Source organism: Lithobates pipiens, unplaced genomic scaffold, assembly GCF_037356315.1.
Source record: "Lithobates pipiens isolate NorthernLeopardFrog02 unplaced genomic scaffold, aLitPip1_a1.2 Scaffold_16, whole genome shotgun sequence".
NCBI lineage: Eukaryota > Metazoa > Chordata > Amphibia > Anura > Ranidae > Lithobates > Lithobates pipiens.
In genome coordinates, this window is record NW_027507748.1 from 599,508,810 (window position 1) to 599,526,662 (window position 17,853).

At 49.3% G+C, this 17,853-nt stretch overlaps 1 protein-coding gene across 1 annotated transcript in view; it reads left to right on the forward strand.

Annotated features, from left to right (window-relative positions):
- FDX1 (ferredoxin 1) overlaps positions 1-17,853 on the forward strand; it is a 60,745-nt gene that overhangs the window by 39,428 nt on the left and 3,464 nt on the right. The window contains exon 3 of the mRNA XM_077483974.1: positions 7,479-7,608. Within this exon, the coding sequence (XP_077340100.1) occupies positions 7,479-7,608 (130 nt within the window). The remainder of the gene's footprint in view (positions 1-7,478; positions 7,609-17,853) is intronic.

Genomic DNA, 17,853 nt, shown 5'->3' on the forward strand with positions numbered 1-17,853 from the left:
ATTCGGGAGCCAGCGGATCCCTCTGTGGATGTACCGGACCCCTTTGGGTCCCGCATGCCAGCACGTTCACCTAAGGTGTTCTCGTATTTGACTTATTTTGACAAGTTCATTTGCAAAGAACGGGGTCGCCCGCAACTGACCTTTTCAGTCCCCAAATACATGGCGGTGCGTTACTCTTTTGGAGAGCCTTCTCAAAAATGGTCGGCTTCTCCGGTCGTGGACCCCCCCCCCAGTATCCAGGTTAAATAAAGTAACCACGATCCCGGTTGAGGGGACTCCTGCATTCAAGGATCCCACGGACAGGACGGCCGAGGCAGTGGCTCGTTCCCTGTTTACAGTTGTGGGGTCAGCCTTGCGACCAGTACTGGCAATCCACACTTGTGTCGCAGACACTGACTGAGTGGGCAAAACTTTTGCACCACGAATTGGGAGAGCAACAGGCTTCTCCTGTCTGCGTGGAACTAGCAGACCAACAAGTGCAAGGCCTGAAGTACGTCTGTGACGCGGCACTGGATACTCTCCCTCTGTTATCCAGGGCTTCAGTGTCAGCTGTGGTGCAGAGGCGCCTGATTTTGGCATCCAAGAAAGCCCTGACGGATCTTCCCTTCCTTGGCTACCGGCTCTTTTTGAAGCCTCTTTGGATGACATTATTAAAAATGCCACCAGTGGTAAGAGTACCTTACACCCACAGGCCAGGAAGGCTAAGGAGCCAGGCCGTAGGCAAGGGCCCTCTTTTTCCGCTCAAACTGCTTTTTCGTCTGCCCGGAGCTTCGACAAAATGTCCCCAGCCTGACAGGATGACCACGAACTGCAACCCTGCGCATAAAAGTGCTACCGCATGAATGTTTGCCCCCACCCATGTCTCGGGTGGGGGAATCACCTTTGGGAGTTTGCAGCCTGGTGGTCCTCTCTGTTATCCGACCAATGGGACTACGATCTGATTTCCACAGGCTACAAGATAGTTTCTCTCTTGGCCGCCAAACAGATTCTTCCCCTCCAGCATACCCGTATCCCAGGCACGCCGGGAGGCCCTCTTGGGGGCAGTAAGGGACCTGTTAAATCGTGGGGTGATTGTACCGGTTCCGCAATCGGAACGCTTCCAGGGATTCTACTCAAATCTGTTAGTGGTTCCCAAGAAGGAAGGGGTACGTCCGATCTTGGACTTAAAAGCCCTCAATCACTTTGTAAAAGTGCAGAGGTTCAGAATGGAATCAGTTTGCTCAGTAGTCGCTGCACTCCATCAAGGGGACTCCCTGGCGTCTTTGGACATCTATGATGCGTACCTGCACATACCCATATGCCTTTGGCATCAAAAATTTCTGCGGTTTGCAGTTGGGAAAGCCCACTACCAGTTTGTGGCTCTTCCTTTTGGTCTGGCATCAGCCCCCTGAGTCTTCCCCAAGGTATTGGCTCCACTTTTGGCGTTACTACGGCAATGTGGGATTGCGATCGTGGGATACCTAGACTATCTCCTCCTGAGGGCATCTTCCGCCTCAGAATTAGAGGAGGATGTGGCGATCACCATGCAGACCCTGCAAGAATTTGGGTGGCTGTTGAACCTAAAGAAGTCGGTGATCGTACCGACCCAACATCTGGAGTACCTAGGTTTGCTGCTGGACTCCATGGAAGCGAGTGTTTCTCTCCCTTCAGACAAACTGCAGACTCTCAGATCCGCAGTAAAACTGCTTATGAACCGCAAGTGGTCGTTGCTCCGCTTTTGCATGTGAGTACTGGGTCTCATGGTAGCCTCCTTCGAGGCAGTACCTTATGCCCAATTCCACACCAGAGTCCTGCAGAAAGATTTTGCCAAAATGGGACAAATCTCAGTTAGTTGTCCCTGGATTAACAGATCCAGGTGAGCCAGTCAGTCAGACTCACTGATCTGGTGGTTGAGGTACCCGGTGATTCAGTCAGGAAAATCGTTCCTACCTCTGAAGTGGACAGTGATCACAACGGATGCCAGTCTATCCGGCTGGGGTGGAGATGGGGGTTCAGTCGGCCCAGGGCCTCTGGTTGACGGAAGAATCCAAGTTGCTGATCAATCTGCTTGAATTGAGAGTGGTCAGGCTGTGCCTCTCCACATGGCCGATGAGACTGCATGGGCGTCCGATCAGGATCCAATCAGACAATGCCACTGCGGTGGCATACGTCAATCACCAAGAGGGAACAAGAAGCTCAGCCGCTGCTCGGGAGGTCACTCACATACTTCGGTGGGCAGAGCGACACGTTCCGGCCCTGTCGGCCATTTACATCCCGGGGGTGGAAAATTGGCAGGCGGACTATCTGAGTCGTCAGATGCTGAATGCAGGAGACTGGGCATTGCATCCAGAGATATTCAGGCGGCTGTGCCTGAAATGGGATCTATTGGCCTCCCAGGTCAATCGGAAGGTGCCGTGATTCGTGTCCAGGACGAGATCCGTGGGCAGACGCGTTGGACGCGCTGGTGGCTCAGTGGGATCGGTACCAGCTGATCTACGCCTTTCCTCCACTGAAACTGTTGCCACGTCTGCTTCGCAGAGTGGAAGCCGAGGGGATTCCAGTAATCCTGGTTGCCCCAGATTGGCCTCAGCGGGCCTGGTACGCAGACCTGGTGCGCCTGATGGCAGACGCTCCTTGGCGACTGCTGTTGAGAGAGGACCTCCTATCTCAAGGTCCAATCCTTCACCCTGCTTTACCATCGCTGGCTATTGAAAGCCAGGTATTAAGCAACGGGTCTGTCTGACTCGGTGATTCCAACTATGCTGAGGGCACAAATCTTCTTCCAGGAAGATATACCATCGTACTTGGCCTACATCTCCATGTGTGAGGAGAAAGGGTGGCATCCGCGCTCCTTCTCTATAGCCAGGATCCTGCTGTTTCTTCAGCAAGGTGTAGACCAGAGGTTGGCATTGAGCACCCTCAAGGGGCAGATTTCAGATTTCAGCTCCGGCTGTCCTTTTTTATTTTTTATTTATTTTTTTCTTCAAAGACCCCTGGCGTCTCCCTCATTAATGGGTACCTTTGTGCAGGGGGTGCGACCATGTAGTCCCTCCGGTGCATCCTCCGTTACCTCCATGGGATTTGAACCTGGAGTTGTCGGCGCTTCAAAAGCCGCCCGTTTGAGAATATCAAGGAGATTCCTCTGACCCTTTCACAGAAGGTGGTCTTTCTGGTGGCCATCACATCGGCCAGGAGGGTTTTGGAACTGGCGGCCTTGTCCTGCAAGTCGCCTTATCTGCTCATCCACAGAGATAAGGTGGTGTTGCGTCGGCAACCGTCCTTTCTACCCAAGGTGACCTTGGCCTTTCATATCAATGAGGACATTGTATTGGCATCCATTGTGTCCTAAGCCGAAGCACCCCAAGGAGGTGGCCCTTCACGCTCTGGATGTGGTTAGGGCTCTGAAGGTGTACTTTTCTGCCACAGCTTCCTTTCGGAAGTCAGACTCACTTTTTCGGTGGCTGGTCCTAAGAAGGGCATGGCGGTCTCGTTGGCCACCATTTCCAGGTGGATCAGATTGTAGTCCAAGTCTACGCCTTGAAGGGGCAGGTGCCTCCCTTTCCAGTCATGGCCCACTCTACAAGAGCAATTGGAACGTCTTGGGCCTTCCGACACCAAGTGTCTGTCGCTCAGGTGTGTAAGGCGGTGACCTGGTCGGTTGTCCATACGTTTACCAAGTTCTACAAGGTAGATGTCAGTGCATCGGCTGATGCCTGTATTTTTCCACACACTGCTGTTTTGTAGGTTTAGTTTCACTAGTTCCCACTTGCCATGGTGGATGAAGGTTGTGTGTTTTTTTTATTTTATTTTTTTTAATGCCGTTTCCCACCCCTCGTTTGGCAATGCTTGGGGACGTCCCATTTAGTTAGAGAGGAGCTGTGTCGGTCGGTGAAAATGGGATTTTTTTTGTACTCGCCGTAAAATCCTTTTCTCTGTAATTCACCGACCGACACAGCACCCACCCCTCCTCCCTTTCTTCTACGTTATACTGCTTGTTGACGTACTGAAGCTGCTAGGAGCAGTGGGAAGGGTTGATAGCATGGGGCCCGCCCCCCTGGGGCAGGATTAAAGTTCTGTGTATTGTGTAACAATTTTGCCTAGTTTCTCCTAATGGCAGGCTATACAACCCATTTTAGTTAGAGAGGAGCTGTGTCGGTCGGTGATTTACCAAGATAGGGATTTTACGGTGAGTATTAAAAATCCTATTTTTTTTACTGCAGAGAATGCATTAAGGTAAAAAAAAACTTGCGGCTCAGTTGACATCTTGGCGTTCGGAATCGGCGCGATTCAAAATAGCGGCAAACTGCAGGACACCCGTGTGATCCCTGTCACTTCCAATGGAACCCCGATCGTGGCATGATTTTGCTGAGATTTGTTGTGCGACAATTGTGCAAACAATTGCGGAATGCCTGTTGCCCAAAAGAAGTTCTTATACTTTTTGGGCGACAGATGTCCCACAGTTCTATTTGCGCTGGGCGACAATCGCATCACTATTGAGGTTGCCATTGGTAGTGACTTTAATCGCACATGCGTCCTGAGATTTGCCTCTATTTCGAATTGTGGGCAGAACAGCGGCGATTTTGATCGATCAGATTTAAACTGAGCCTCAGCCGTTAGAACCACTTTAAACCTGAGGGAGAAACTGGTGACTTCTGGTGGGAGGAATTACTGCAGAGGACAGCTCTAGCTTGAAAGTAAGTATTGAATTTGCAATTTTGTATTTTTATTTCTGTTGGGCTTTTTATTTTGCAGTTCTGCTTTTAGGCCTGGCTTACACCCTATGCATCTTTTTAGCTTTGCAGAAACACTACAGTCCATTTAACATGGTTCCCTGTTGAGCTACACGATTCTAGCTGTGTATCGAGATCATGATTTTTTTTTTTTCAATGATTGTGCAGCTCTAGTTCCCTGTGTATGTAGTTCACATCTGTGAAATTTATAGAAAGGGCCAGGGACTTTTTCCCCATGATCAAAAGTGTGTATTCAAAAACGCAAAATGCACCTGGAATATGCAAACTGCATAGGTGTGTGAACCAGGCCTTAAGCCGTGAATAAAAACAGGTAGTGGTGCGTCTTCCTTCTCAATTTCCAGCTCCACCCAGTGCTCAGCTTGTGAGGCTGCCGATGCTAGCTGTAAAACAGCCAGCACATTTTGGCTTTCAGACATCAATCATGGCTTAAAGTGGATGTAAACCAGATTTCATGAAATTTTGAGCTGGGCACATATATCTGCAGTGTTTTGTCTTTTCTCTTCAAAGCACTGTGTCCTGTAGCTGTCTCCTGCTCCTTCTGCTATCAGTCTGATAACTCCTGACATGTTCTCCGTCACATGATAAAAGCAGCTGGAGTTTTGTGTTTTGAAGGATGCTATAAATTAGCCCTGAACTATACAACAAAGAAAGCTGAAAGTCTCTACCTATGAGGAGATGGGGTGCCATCAACTGTCTTGGCTGTATGCCCAGGCTTCTCTGGAAGAGAGAATCTGCTAACACGAATAACACTTTGTAAAGGCTATACACAGATGAAGACAGTAGATGTAAGACTTGTGTAGGGAGATTTTTTCATTTGAGGCTGTTCACTTCCCTGGGTATATGTGAGGGTTTACATCCATTTTAAGGCCTGGCAACCGAAACCCATTGGCTATTTTACAGCTTTTATTCATGATGTGTCAATAAATTAAGTGTGCCAGTGCTTGCTTTTAATAAAGAACAAATAATAAGATGCTTTCTAGTCCTTTTTTAGACAGACTACTAAGTTTGTTCTCTTCTGATTATAGTTTTACTTTGGTATTGGGCCTGGTTTTACTGAAGCTTCAAAAGCTAGATTGTGCCAACTGCCATTTCACTGAGACTGTGGTCTGAAAAAAAAGGCAACTTTTACTCTCGAAAGAATCTCTCATTACTTTCTTTTTAGCACCACCCTTAGGAACAGTCTTATATTACAGTTGTACTGGAAGTGTCGTCATTCCTCCTTGGGTAGAGCTTGATTTGCCAAGCATTGTAAATGATAGCAGCATGGGAGTATCACTTGTAGTGCTGGGGTCTAACTTGCTAATCAGTGGGGTGATTGTTTCCTGAAATCCAGTGTAAAAATGTTCTTGCCTTCCCTCTCAGCATATATTGCGCAATTCTCTATTGGCTGCAAAGGAATAGGATCTAGTTTAATCTATTCTGTATTTCATTGTTCAGCTGTTCTAAAACTATTTTATAGTTGGTGACAAGCTAATCCCTATTATACTGTACCTGCTGTGTATTCTTCTGCCTAACCCTCCTTGTGCTAGTGTGTTTATAACATCTTTGCTTTTGCTTAGGTAAGATGTGTATTACTTGATAGAATGTAGGTTGGAGTTCAAGATTAAAGGGTCCCTTTTACAATTGTACAAAATGTTTGTTTATTTTTTATTTTTTTGCAATAATGCCTGGGCACAGGAAAACAAAAGAAACTACCCTTGCATTGAGGACCCCACGTTGCAAAGGTTAAATGCTTTTAGCCTAGATATAGTGAAACCAGGTTTCCCCAGTCATCTTAGGGGACAGCAACATGAAAGATGATTGGTTCTTCTGTTTACAGGAAACACAAGCCAACAGATTAAAAAAACCTTCCACCCAGATTTGTTTTAGCCTATTTGGGTCTCTAACTGGATGTGTCCCACCTTTTAGGCAGGCTGTGCCATTTGAGCATTGTCTGGTGTCAACTCTCATGAAGCCCCTAGCATGGTCTTCTGTCCTGGTTAAGCTTAAAGATGAATTACAGGCATTGTGTATATTTATACATTGGTCCAACCTACACCATTTTAACTACAGTATGTAACCATGTATATACCATACCTAGTCATACTCTTTTTCGATGGGGCTCCAGGAAAGGTGTCAGGTTTGGGCCCCTATTCCTGCTATTGGCATCAGAATTTTTAATAGCCACATAGGGCCACCCCATCCACAATTTCAGTGTTTGATGGAGGGGGCTATGCCAGTACAAACAACCTACAAATGCATTTCCCTTGTAAAGTGAAAGGCAGGTGTGCAACTTTGGCCATTTCACAATCCCTCCTGGTTTTGTGTAGAAGTATGAAGGTTATAGCTGCCCCACCCCCCAGACATTCACATTGCTTTGTGAATGACCTGACTCTGTACCTTACCAGAAGGAACTAGTGCAATATGCAGAGTCTGCCTGGACAATAAACTTGTATCGCCACAATTAGACCTTCTGTATTAAAGCGGTGACTTTAAGAAATAGTTTCTTCAAATAGCCAATAATCGACTTTAATCTTAAGGACGGGTTTCACTTTTGCAGGTGTAGTACAGACATTTTGAAAGTGGCCAATCCTGCATGGCATGCTATTCGAAGTTTCTCAAATGCACTTTTAACAAAGTTTTTTTAAAAGGGAAGCTTTTATTCTGTAGGGTTTTGGCACTTGTCCCCATAATATGGTTTTGTATTTGACTGTATGATATGCTGTATTATATGCGCACCCTACTGAATAGCTGAAATGTTTTCAACAGGTGCGTGCGAAGGGACGCTGGCTTGCTCAACTTGTCACCTCATCTTTGAAGATCACATATTCCAGAAGCTGGAACCAGTCACTGATGAGGAAATGGACATGCTGGATCTTGCCTATGGACTCACTGAAACGTAATAATAATCATTTGTTTTCATCCATAAACTGAAAGGGAAATTCTGATTAAAAGGAAAACTTTAAAGCAGGGCTATGCGATAACCCCCAACACGGGAAGCATTCTTTGCGGCACTCTACTCCCTCCCCATCAGCAGAGCAGCACGGGGAAGTGTCTGCGAAACACTAATGCATTCCAATTTCGTAATTCCCTATGCTGCACCTCCACTGATGGTGAGGCACCGTGCCCCCACACATGGTAAAAGATGGGGAAACCTTGTTTGGTTCTCTAACTTTGCTGTAGCTGCGATTGTTAGCTTTTGTGAGGGGGAAGAGATTGGGTGCTGTTCTGCTGGGTGGTGGAGTGTCCCTGTTTACAGGAGGAGGACTGTCATTGGCCACTGCTAAAGCCAATCGCGGTCCTGCTAGCCCCAACCACCAGATGAGCGGGGGGGGGCGGCACGCTGTGTTGGGGGGTTGAGCGGGGGGGGCGGCACACTGCGTTGGGCCAGATGAGGGGCGGCGGCGGCACACTGCGTTGGGCCAGATGGGGGGGGCCGCGGCGGCGGCACACTGCGTTGGGCCAGATGGGGGGGGCCGCGGCGGCGGCACACTGCGTTGGGCCAGATGGGGGGGCCGCGGCGGCGGCACACTGCGTTGGGCCAGATGGGGGGGGCCGCGGCGGCGGCACACTGCGTTGGGCCAGATGGGGGGGGCCGCGGCGGCGGCACACTGCGTTGGGCCAGATGGGGGGGGCCGCGGCGGCGGCACACTGCGTTGGGCCAGATGGGGGGGGCCGCGGCGGCGGCACACTGCGTTGGGCCAGATGGGGGGGGGGGCGCGGCGGCGGCACACTGCGTTGGGCCAGATGGGGGGGGGCGCGGCGGCGGCACACTGCGTTGGGCCAGATGGGGGGAGGGGGGCGCGGCGGCGGCACACTGCGTTGGGCCAGATGGGGGGGGGGGCGCGGCGGCGGCACACTGCGTTGGGCCAGATGGGGGGGGGGGGGCGCGGCGGCGGCACACTGCGTTGGGCCAGATGGGGGGGGGCGCGCGGCGGCGGCACACTGCGTTGGGCCAGATGGGGGGGGGCGCGGCGGCGGCACACTGCGTTGGGCCAGATGGGGGGGGGGGCGCGGCGGCGGCACACTGCGTTGGGCCAGATGGGGGGGGGGGCGCGGCGGCGGCACACTGCGTTGGGCCAGATGGGGGGGGGCGCGGCGGCGGCACACTGCGTTGGGCCAGATGAGCGCGTGCGAGGGGTGGCGGCACACTGCGTTGGGCCAGATGAGCGCGTGCGGGGGGCGCGGCGGCGGCACACTGCGTTGGGCCAGATGAGGGGCGGCGGCACACTGCGTTGGGCCAGATGAGCGCGCACGGGGGGGGGGGGCGGCGGCACACTGCGTTGGGCCAGATGAGCGAGGGGGTGGGGGCGGCGGCACACTGCGTTGGGCCAGATGAGCGGGGGGGATGGCACACTGCGTTGGGCCAGATGAGCGAGGGGGGGCGGCGGCACACTGCGTTGGGCCAGATGAGCGGGGAGTCTTGGACCAAGCCTTTGTGCAGGTCTTGCATAGGGGATTTGGTCACAGAGAAGACTTCCCCTAAAGCACCCTCTGCCCAACCGATTTGAGATGCTCACTTAACTTCATTCCGAGTTGGAGTTGAAAGACACCTTTCATTCCTTCTTCTTCTATCTGGACAAACGTCTGGTGAAACAATCAACAGAGGGTTCTCCACCCTGCCCTCACACGTCCTCTGTAGCTTGGACAGTGATTAGCGAGTCGGAGGAGGAGATAAGTGGGTCTTCAGGGTCAGACGAGGGGGAAGGCGAGGAAAAAGGGGCATCTTCCTCCCATTGCAGGTTGTCTTTGGAAGAGGTAGACAACCTTTTAAAGACCATACACACGACCCTAAATATCAAGGAGGATGAGACCCAATCGCCACTGCACGGCAAAATGTATCCGGTTATGGATGAGGTCAAGCATTGGGTGTTCCTGTTTAACAGAGGCCATAAAGAGGGAGTGGAAGGACCCAGAGAGGGACCCCTTTTTCTCCAGGTCGCTTAAAAGGAGATGGCACGCAATTTTGGAATAAAGAGACCTAAACCCGATGCGGCTTTCTCGCCAGTATCGCGTGACAGACATAGCTTTTGAGGACATGGGTGTCTTGAAGGACACTATGGACAAGAGGGCTGATTCTTTGGCTAGTGTAGAATCCCAAGCCTTCGTTAACGATCTCAAACCCGCAATGGCATAAACAGTGGTAGCCAGGAATTTAGAACACTGGTTGGAACAACTAAAAGGCCATATTGAGGCAGGGACCTCTCGCAAGGAGTTGCTGGATACTCTGCCAGTCCTACAAAAGGCAGTAGGTTATATGGCAGATGCCTCAGCTGAGTCAGTGAGGATGTCTGCAAGATCTTCAGCTTTGATTAATTCAGTGGCCTACCCTTTTGAAGGGGATCTGGTATTTGGCCCTGACCTTGACACCGTCCTAAACAGAACAGCGGATTAAAAAAAGCCTTTCCAGCCAAAAAGGTCAAACCGCAAACGAAGAAATCTTCGTCCTTTTCACCAGACCTGGGGTGCAAAGGAAACAGGACAGAAGAAACTGTGGCGGTCCCAAAGTGGTTGGGTGGTGGACTGGGGTGTTTCGTCCCCAGTCAACCCGCAAAAACCCAGTGGCGGGGTCCCCTGACTGTGGGAGGAAAGCTGCAGTCCCTTTTTTTTTTTTTTCCCCATGGTGGCAGGGGGCAACATCCAGCCCGTTTTTGTCCTCAAAATTATCTCGGAGGGGTTCACGCTGGAGTTCTCAGAGAACCCACCATCTCGGTTCTATGTGACTAAGGCCCCCAAAGATCATGAAAAATCTGCAGCGATGATGGCACTCTTGCAGGGGTTCCTCCAACAGAAGGTAATCATCCCAGTGGCCAGGAAGGAGGAAGGACTAGGGTGCTATTCACATGTTTTTCTAGTAAAAAAAAAGCCATTGGGAAAAGTTCAGGTTGAATTTTAAAGATCTTGAACAGGTCCATTCAACACAAAAAAAAATCTGTATGGACACAATATATTCAGTGAGAAAACTTCAGGGTGTTCTCTAGTCTCGATCTCAGACACGTACTTACACTTACTCCATAGCTTCAGGTACCTTATCCTTATCCCTTTTATTTACCAGCTCAAGGGACTTGCTGAACAAGGATTTGAGGAGGGTGCAGAGCCATTGAAAAAAAATTTGGGCTGGATTCTGAGCAAGGAAAATCAAACCTAATTCCCTCTGAGGATCATTTTCCTGGGGTATACTATCGACTCAGTACAGGAAAATGATTTTCCTCCCAGAGGGAAAAATTATAAAGGTGCAGGCCGCAGTAAGGAATGTACAGACAAATTTATCTGACAGTTCAGGCAGCCATGTGCACGCTGGGGCTTTTCACAGCCTCTATCCCAGCTGTTCAATGGGCCTGTCTCCAACCTCCAGCAGGCAATTCTACAGAATTGGGTATAGGGAGAGCCTCTGGAGAAACCAATCAGGATTGCCTCTCCAGTCAAGAGGAAGTTGTGGTGGCGGAGGAAAGCGAATTTGAACAAGGGTCTGTTCTGGACCTTTTCCGAAGCAAAAGCTGTAACAGATGCGGGTTCCTGGGGGGGGGGGGGCACATCTGGAGAACAGGATGGCCCACGGGGCCTGGACAGTGGAGGAATCCAGAAGGTCCTCCAACTGGAGGGAACCAAGGGCCATTGCACTGGGGCTGTGGGCCTTCAAAAAGATTGTTGGGGACCAACACATCCGGCACGGCGGTGGCATACATCTCAAGGCAAGGGGGCACAAGAAGCAAGTGTCTTCTAATCTTGGCCTTACACAGTCTGATGTGGGCAGAAGACAAATTGGCATCCCTAACAGCAGTACACCTGAGGGGAACCTAAACCAGATAGTGGACTTAAGTAGAAGAAGGGTGCTAGAATTAGACTGGAGTCTAAGTACGGAAATTTTTCAGAAGATGGTAGAAAGATGGGGTGTTTCCCAAGTAGTCCTGTTTGCATCCCGAGGAAATGCAAAAGTTTTAGTCTACTTTTCCCTGAACAGGCAGGACCAAGTGGCCGGTTTGAACGCATTAGCTCAGCGCTGGACCTTCGGCTTTTGTTGTGCCTTTTCCCCCTGTGCAGATGATCCCTTTAGTGCTCAGGAAGCTACAGGGAGAGAATATGACCCTGATTCTAGTAGCTCTGTATTGGCCCAAGAGAGCTTGGCTAATGCTAGCGGTAGAGCCCCATTGGTTGCTTCCAGGTGATGGGGATCTGCTGACTCTGGGTCCTCTTTTGCATCCCGATGTAGGTCACCTCATGCTGGCAGCCTGGATTTTGAGGAGCAAATCCTGAGACAAAAGGGTTTGTCTGAAGGTTTAGTTTGTACCCTGCTAAAAAGCAGGAAGGTCACAAGGGCCATTTTATTTTAAAATGTGGAAAGTGCTTTAAATCCTGGTGTGTGTCAAAAAGTTGCTTTCCACAGGAGGACATTTCCCTTCTCAAATGAATCCATGACGGAATGGAGAAGGTTTTGGCAGCCAGTACCTTTTTTTTTATTTTATTTTTTTTTAAAGTTCCGGTAGCGGGTACTGTCAGGGTTTCTAGAGAGGTGGTCATCTCTAGACCCTTTGATACTAGCACTGTTAGCTAGGGCTAAGCCGGTTCCATTTAAGTTTTCCCCAAATGGGATTTATCAGTTGTTTTGCAGGGTCTGACTAGAAGACCCTTCGAACCACCAGAAGAAGCCACAATTAAATTTTGGTCATTAAAACTATCACTGCTGATAGCAGTTACCTCAGCTAGAAGGGTTAGTGAACTTATGCATTATCTATCATTGAGCCTTTCTTGACAGTATTCCCAGATTGGGTAGTACTGAGGAAAGACCCAGAGTTTTTGCTGAAGGTTGTTTGTTTTTCACAGATCCCAAGAGATAATTCTACCAAGGTTCTGCCCATTTCCAACATGCCCTAAGGAAAGAAAATTTCATAGTCTGGACATAGAGATGCATTTTACACTACCTGGAGGTTACAAGGGAATTTAGAAAGTCAAATTCTGTTTTTATTTTCTGGGTCTCATAAGGGTTATGGAGCTTCTAAAAGCACTATTTAGAAGATGGCAGGAAGGTCCTGCAGGCAGTGGTCCCACCCTAGGCGTAAGTACTCTCTTATCTCCAGGTGCTGTCCTGAAAGACTAGGTGAGAAAACCTTAGACCTACTTACTATGAGTCTTTCAGGACAGCGCCGATGACCTGCCCTTCTTTATGAATGTTAATATGGTGTTGTTGCTATGCTCTGCTCCGGGACAGCACCTGGAGAGAGTGTTGCTCCACCCAGCTTCCCAGGAAACACTTCAAATAATTCCTTTTTAAGGCAGCCCCCTTCCACCATGGCCTCAATTGTAGTGTTTCCATGGTGGAAGCGCTGCACTCTCTCCAGGCAGAGTGTGTGTGTGTGTGTGTGTGTGTGTGTGTGTGTGTGCGCGCATGGCTCACTTTTTTTTTTTTCCTTCATATTGGACCTTGCCATCTTCTGGGCCATCCCAGCAACCCCCTAGACAGGTGAGGGACGCTCCGGAGCTTCCCATTAAGTGAGAGCTTGGGACGGCCAGGAGAGTCTAGCCCCTTCATGGAGCTGGGGCTTCCCAGGTCTGTTTTGTTCTGGGTGGCGAGCGATTTTTCCAGGAGGGGTGAAACGTCCGGCTAGGCGCATGGCTTCTGGTAAACCGGGAGGTTAAAAAAAAAAGAAAAAAAAAACTGACAGCAGAGCAGCTACTCCTGCTGCAGTTTGGAGTTGACGGAACTAGCAGTGATGGCAGAAACAGGAGCCACAAATGCCAGCCCTGCCCAGGTAAGCTGGAGCAGAGGCCCAGATCCTTTTACCTTGGGGCTTTTCTTTTTCCCTCCACCTTCCCCTGGTGAATGTAGTTTGGGGAAGGGAGCCTTCCATGTCCCTTCGGTTTTGGTTTGGAAGGTGGGGGGAGGGGGCAATAATGCTTTGGTCCTAATGGGGTGCTTTTCTGATCTGGATTACAGAAGGCACAGGAAAGAATTAAGCATACCCCTACCTTTTCTAAGAAAAGACGCTCTTCCTGCAAAGCATCCCTTAAAGAGAGCTGGACCAAAACCCTGTGCAAGGACGACTACATAGCGGACCTAGTAAAGCATGAGCAGGGGAAAGTAAAGCCCCCACAAAGCTCAGAGCTTTTAGTCTCCTTACAGAAGGAACTTGGATACTTAGATACTTTCCAATCATTCCGCTCCTTTTTGGACAAACGCCCGGCACTCCAATCAGGGAGTAAAGCCAGACCATCCAGTTCTCTGCCATCCACTTCCAGGGTGGACAGTGATTTAGAGGAGGAAGCCGCAAGCAAGGCTAGTTCACCCAAAGCCTCAGGTCTGGGACCCCGCTTCTAAAGTGAAGCTCTGTGGTCTCCCCTTTATTGCAGATCTACTTTTTGGCCCTGACTTGAAGACCATTTTAGATTTTCCAGCAAAGATGCCTTCAATCAAAAATTGTCATCTTCAGCAAGCCCAGGCCCCCAAGGAAACAGGATATAAGAAGCCCTGGGGTACAGAGGGGAAGAGGTAGGGCAGCTATTCTGTTTAGACATCCCAAACAGCCAGGTAAAAGCCAATGGGTGGTGGTCCTGTGTGAGGGAGATTTTTAGCCTTATTTGCTCAGTGGCAGGCAGTAACCTCCAGTCTGTCCTGAATGTCATCTCCCAGGGGTACGGGCTGGAGTTTTCGGAGAGACCTCCAAACCTTTTCTTTATGACCCAGATCCCCAGAGCACAGGACAAAGCTGAAAGAAGAAAAAATTGCAGCTCAAAAGCTCCAGACCTGTTGAAAACACCTGCCCTATACGATCTTGCAAGTGCCGGCTCTGCTAAAATTAGGAAGGAAGGAAAAATCCTGGACATCAGCCCACCACTAAAGGCATCTTTATTGAACGATTACAATCCAAAAACAGCCCTATCTTATGCATAGAAAATGGGAGAACAGCTAATGCATTTCACATCACAAAAGATGCTTGGTCATAGCACAGGACAAGGCTCTAGCCCTGATATCCCTTTTAGAAGAGCTGAGGCATCGGGAGTAATTATTCCAGTACCTCAGCAGGAGGAAGGTCTAGGGCAGTGATGGCGAACCTTGGCACCCCAGATGTTTTGAAACTACATTTCCCATGATGCTCATGCACTCTGCAGTGTAGTTGAGCGTCATGGGAAATGTAGTTCTAAAACATCTGGGGTGCCAAGGTTCGCCATCACTGGTCTAGGGTTTTAGTCTCACATTTTTCTAGTAAAAAAAACCCTGTGCAAAATTTTGCTTAATTTTGAACCTAAAACTCCTGAATCGGTCTATGCATTACAAAAGGTTCCGCATGGATACAATGTGTTTTATTGCTTCCTTCGACCTCAGGGATGCTTACGTGCACATTCCAATAGCGGTAGCATCCCCAGAAATTCTTGCGTCTGAGCTGATTGCCAGAGGGCAGGATAGCCTATCTGGAGTTCAGAGCCCTGCCTTTTGGTCTGTCCTTGGCTCTGAGGATCTTCACCAAGGTCATGGCGGAAGCCTTGGTGGCTCTTAGGATCCAGGGAATCGTGATGGTTCCATACCTGGACGATCTGCTTCTATTTGCCAGCTCAAGATCAGCTGCTGGCGAATCTGAACAAAACAAAATACCACTTGCAAGACCTAGGTTGGATCCTGAACGAGGAGAAGTCAAATTCAGTCCCTTCCCAAGTGATAACATTTTTGGGGTATAGCATTTTTCCAACAATGGATCTTCTTGCCGTCAGGGAGAAAAAGGAAAAGATCCTGGGGGGGAATAAAACGGATCCAGACAAGCTCGCCAGTAAGAGTGCGGTCAGCAATGTCCACTCTGGGTCTTCTAACATCCTCCATTCCGGCTGTTCAGTGGGCCTGTCTTCACACAAGGGATCTGCAGCAAGTGATTCTCCAAAATTGGAGGCATGAAGAACCCTTGGAAAAGATTTTTTGATTCCAGCGCAAGTGAGGAGAGTTTTTTTTTTTTTTTTTTTTTTATGGTGGTGGAGGAACCAGTTAAACCCAAGTGAGGGCCTACTTTGGCTATTTCCTATCTCCCAAAAAGATTAACAGATACAAGCTCCTGGGGGTGGGGGCTTATCTGTAAGATTGTTTTGCTCAGGGAATCTGGGAAAAGTTCAGATGCAAAAAGATCATCCAATTGGAGGGAGCTGAAAACAATTTGGATGGGGCCTCTCTGCTTTCGGGAAGAGATGAGGGGTCAACACGTTCAGGTCTTGTGTGACAATGCCACGGCAGTCGCCTATGTAGCATAGCAGGGGAGGTACCAGGAGCAGGGTTCTCCTGTCCTTGGTTTGGGAGATCTTAATCTGGGCAGAGAAGAATCAGGGGTCTCTGTCATCCATACACCTGAAAGGAAACTTAAATCTGATGGCCGACTTTCTGAGCAGGAGAACTGTATTGGAATCAGACTGAAGTCTAAACTCTGAAGTTTTACAGATGGTGATAAGCAGGTGGGACAGTCCTCAGATCGACCTGCTTGTGACCCACTCAAACGCAAAACTCCCAACTTACTTTTCCCTGAGCAGACAGGATCAGGCAAGAGGTTTGGATGCTCTGACTCGGCTGTGGTACAGATGGGTGTGGTTGGGTGGTACTGATGGGCGACATTGATGGACAGCAGTGATAGACAGCACTGATAGGTGACACTGATTGTCAGCACCGACTGGCATGGCTAATGGGCACTGATTTGTGGCAGTGGTGGGCACTGTATGCTCGAATTGGTGGGCACTATATTTTACACTTTTTTATTCTAATCAGGGCACTGATGATCAGTGCCCTGATTACATCCCTAGATGTCCCCCTGTGAGGAGATGATGCTGATCGGCTCTCCTCGCCTCACACTCTGTGTGAGGCGAGGAGAGCCGATTACCGGCATCTCCATGTTTACATGTGACTGGCTGTGATTGGAAACAGCCGATCACATGGTTAAAGAGTCGCGGAAGCAGCTGTTTACACTGATCGGGGTTGCGCCGTGTCCTAGCAACCCTGCGTGAGATTAGCCGTTCTGGACTGCCGTCATACAAGAGCTGCAGTGCGTGGGGGGCAAGCAGTTAAAGCAATGGCTAGGTCAAGACCAGCACCTATAAAAGAATTTCCAAGTTGGGACTTGTCAGTGGTCTTGCAGGGGCTAACAGGGAATCCTTTCAAACTTCTAAAGGAGGCGACAAAATTGGACTCTAAAAACGACCTTATTAGTAGCAGTACCCTCTGCCAGGAAAATTGGTGTGCTGCAATCTTTTTCCATAATAGAACCTTTCCTAACAGTCTTTGCAGATTTGATGATCCTGAAGGTGGACCCTGGCTTTCTTTCTAAAGGCTCCTCTATCTTTCATCGTTCTCGGGAGGTGATACCAACATTCTGCATATCACCAGCCAATTCTAAAGAGGAAAAGTTCCATACGCTGGATGTGAAGAGATGCCTAATGCATTATCTGTAATTGACCAAACAATTTAGGAAGTCAAATTCCACTTTTGTCCTGTTCTCTGGGGCACGTAAGGGACAACGTGCTACCAAGAGCCGAATAAGATGGCTCAGAACAGCCATTGAGTAAGCCTACAAAGTCTCAGGGCAGATACCGCCAGAGGGTATCCGAGCCCACTTAACAAGGACAGTGGCAACATCTTGGGCTGAGAGGGCTAGCGCCTCTCCCAACCAAATCTGTAAAGCCACAATGTTGGACAAGTTTCACTACGCTCAACCAGCATTATAGAGTAGATCTAATGTCAGCCTCAGAGCAGGCCTTTGTCCGGGTGATCGTACAGGCGGTGGTCCCATCCAATCCTTTATGAACCTGCTTCGGTCAGTAGAAATGGTATCCTCAAATTTGTCAGAATTTATATTTATTTTTTTCATTTGACTGGTGTCTGACCTACTTCCATGAAGCCCCAACAGACCTAAACATGAGTCGCAGGGAGGTGTCTTTCTATGAACTACAGATATGGGTTGGTAAAAATTGGCCCAGTGGCATCAGTTTGATGGCAGCTCCAAAAGCTACAGTCGCAAGACACAGGAAACTGTCTTCATAAAAAAAACTGAGTCTACAGCCCTTAACTTTGGATGAGTAACACCTGCCTAGTGCCACCACAGTTTGATAGCAGTGCCTACAGGATAAAATATGAACATAGAAGTTGATGGGAGGTGTCTTCCTAAGATTTTTTGTTTCATCTCTT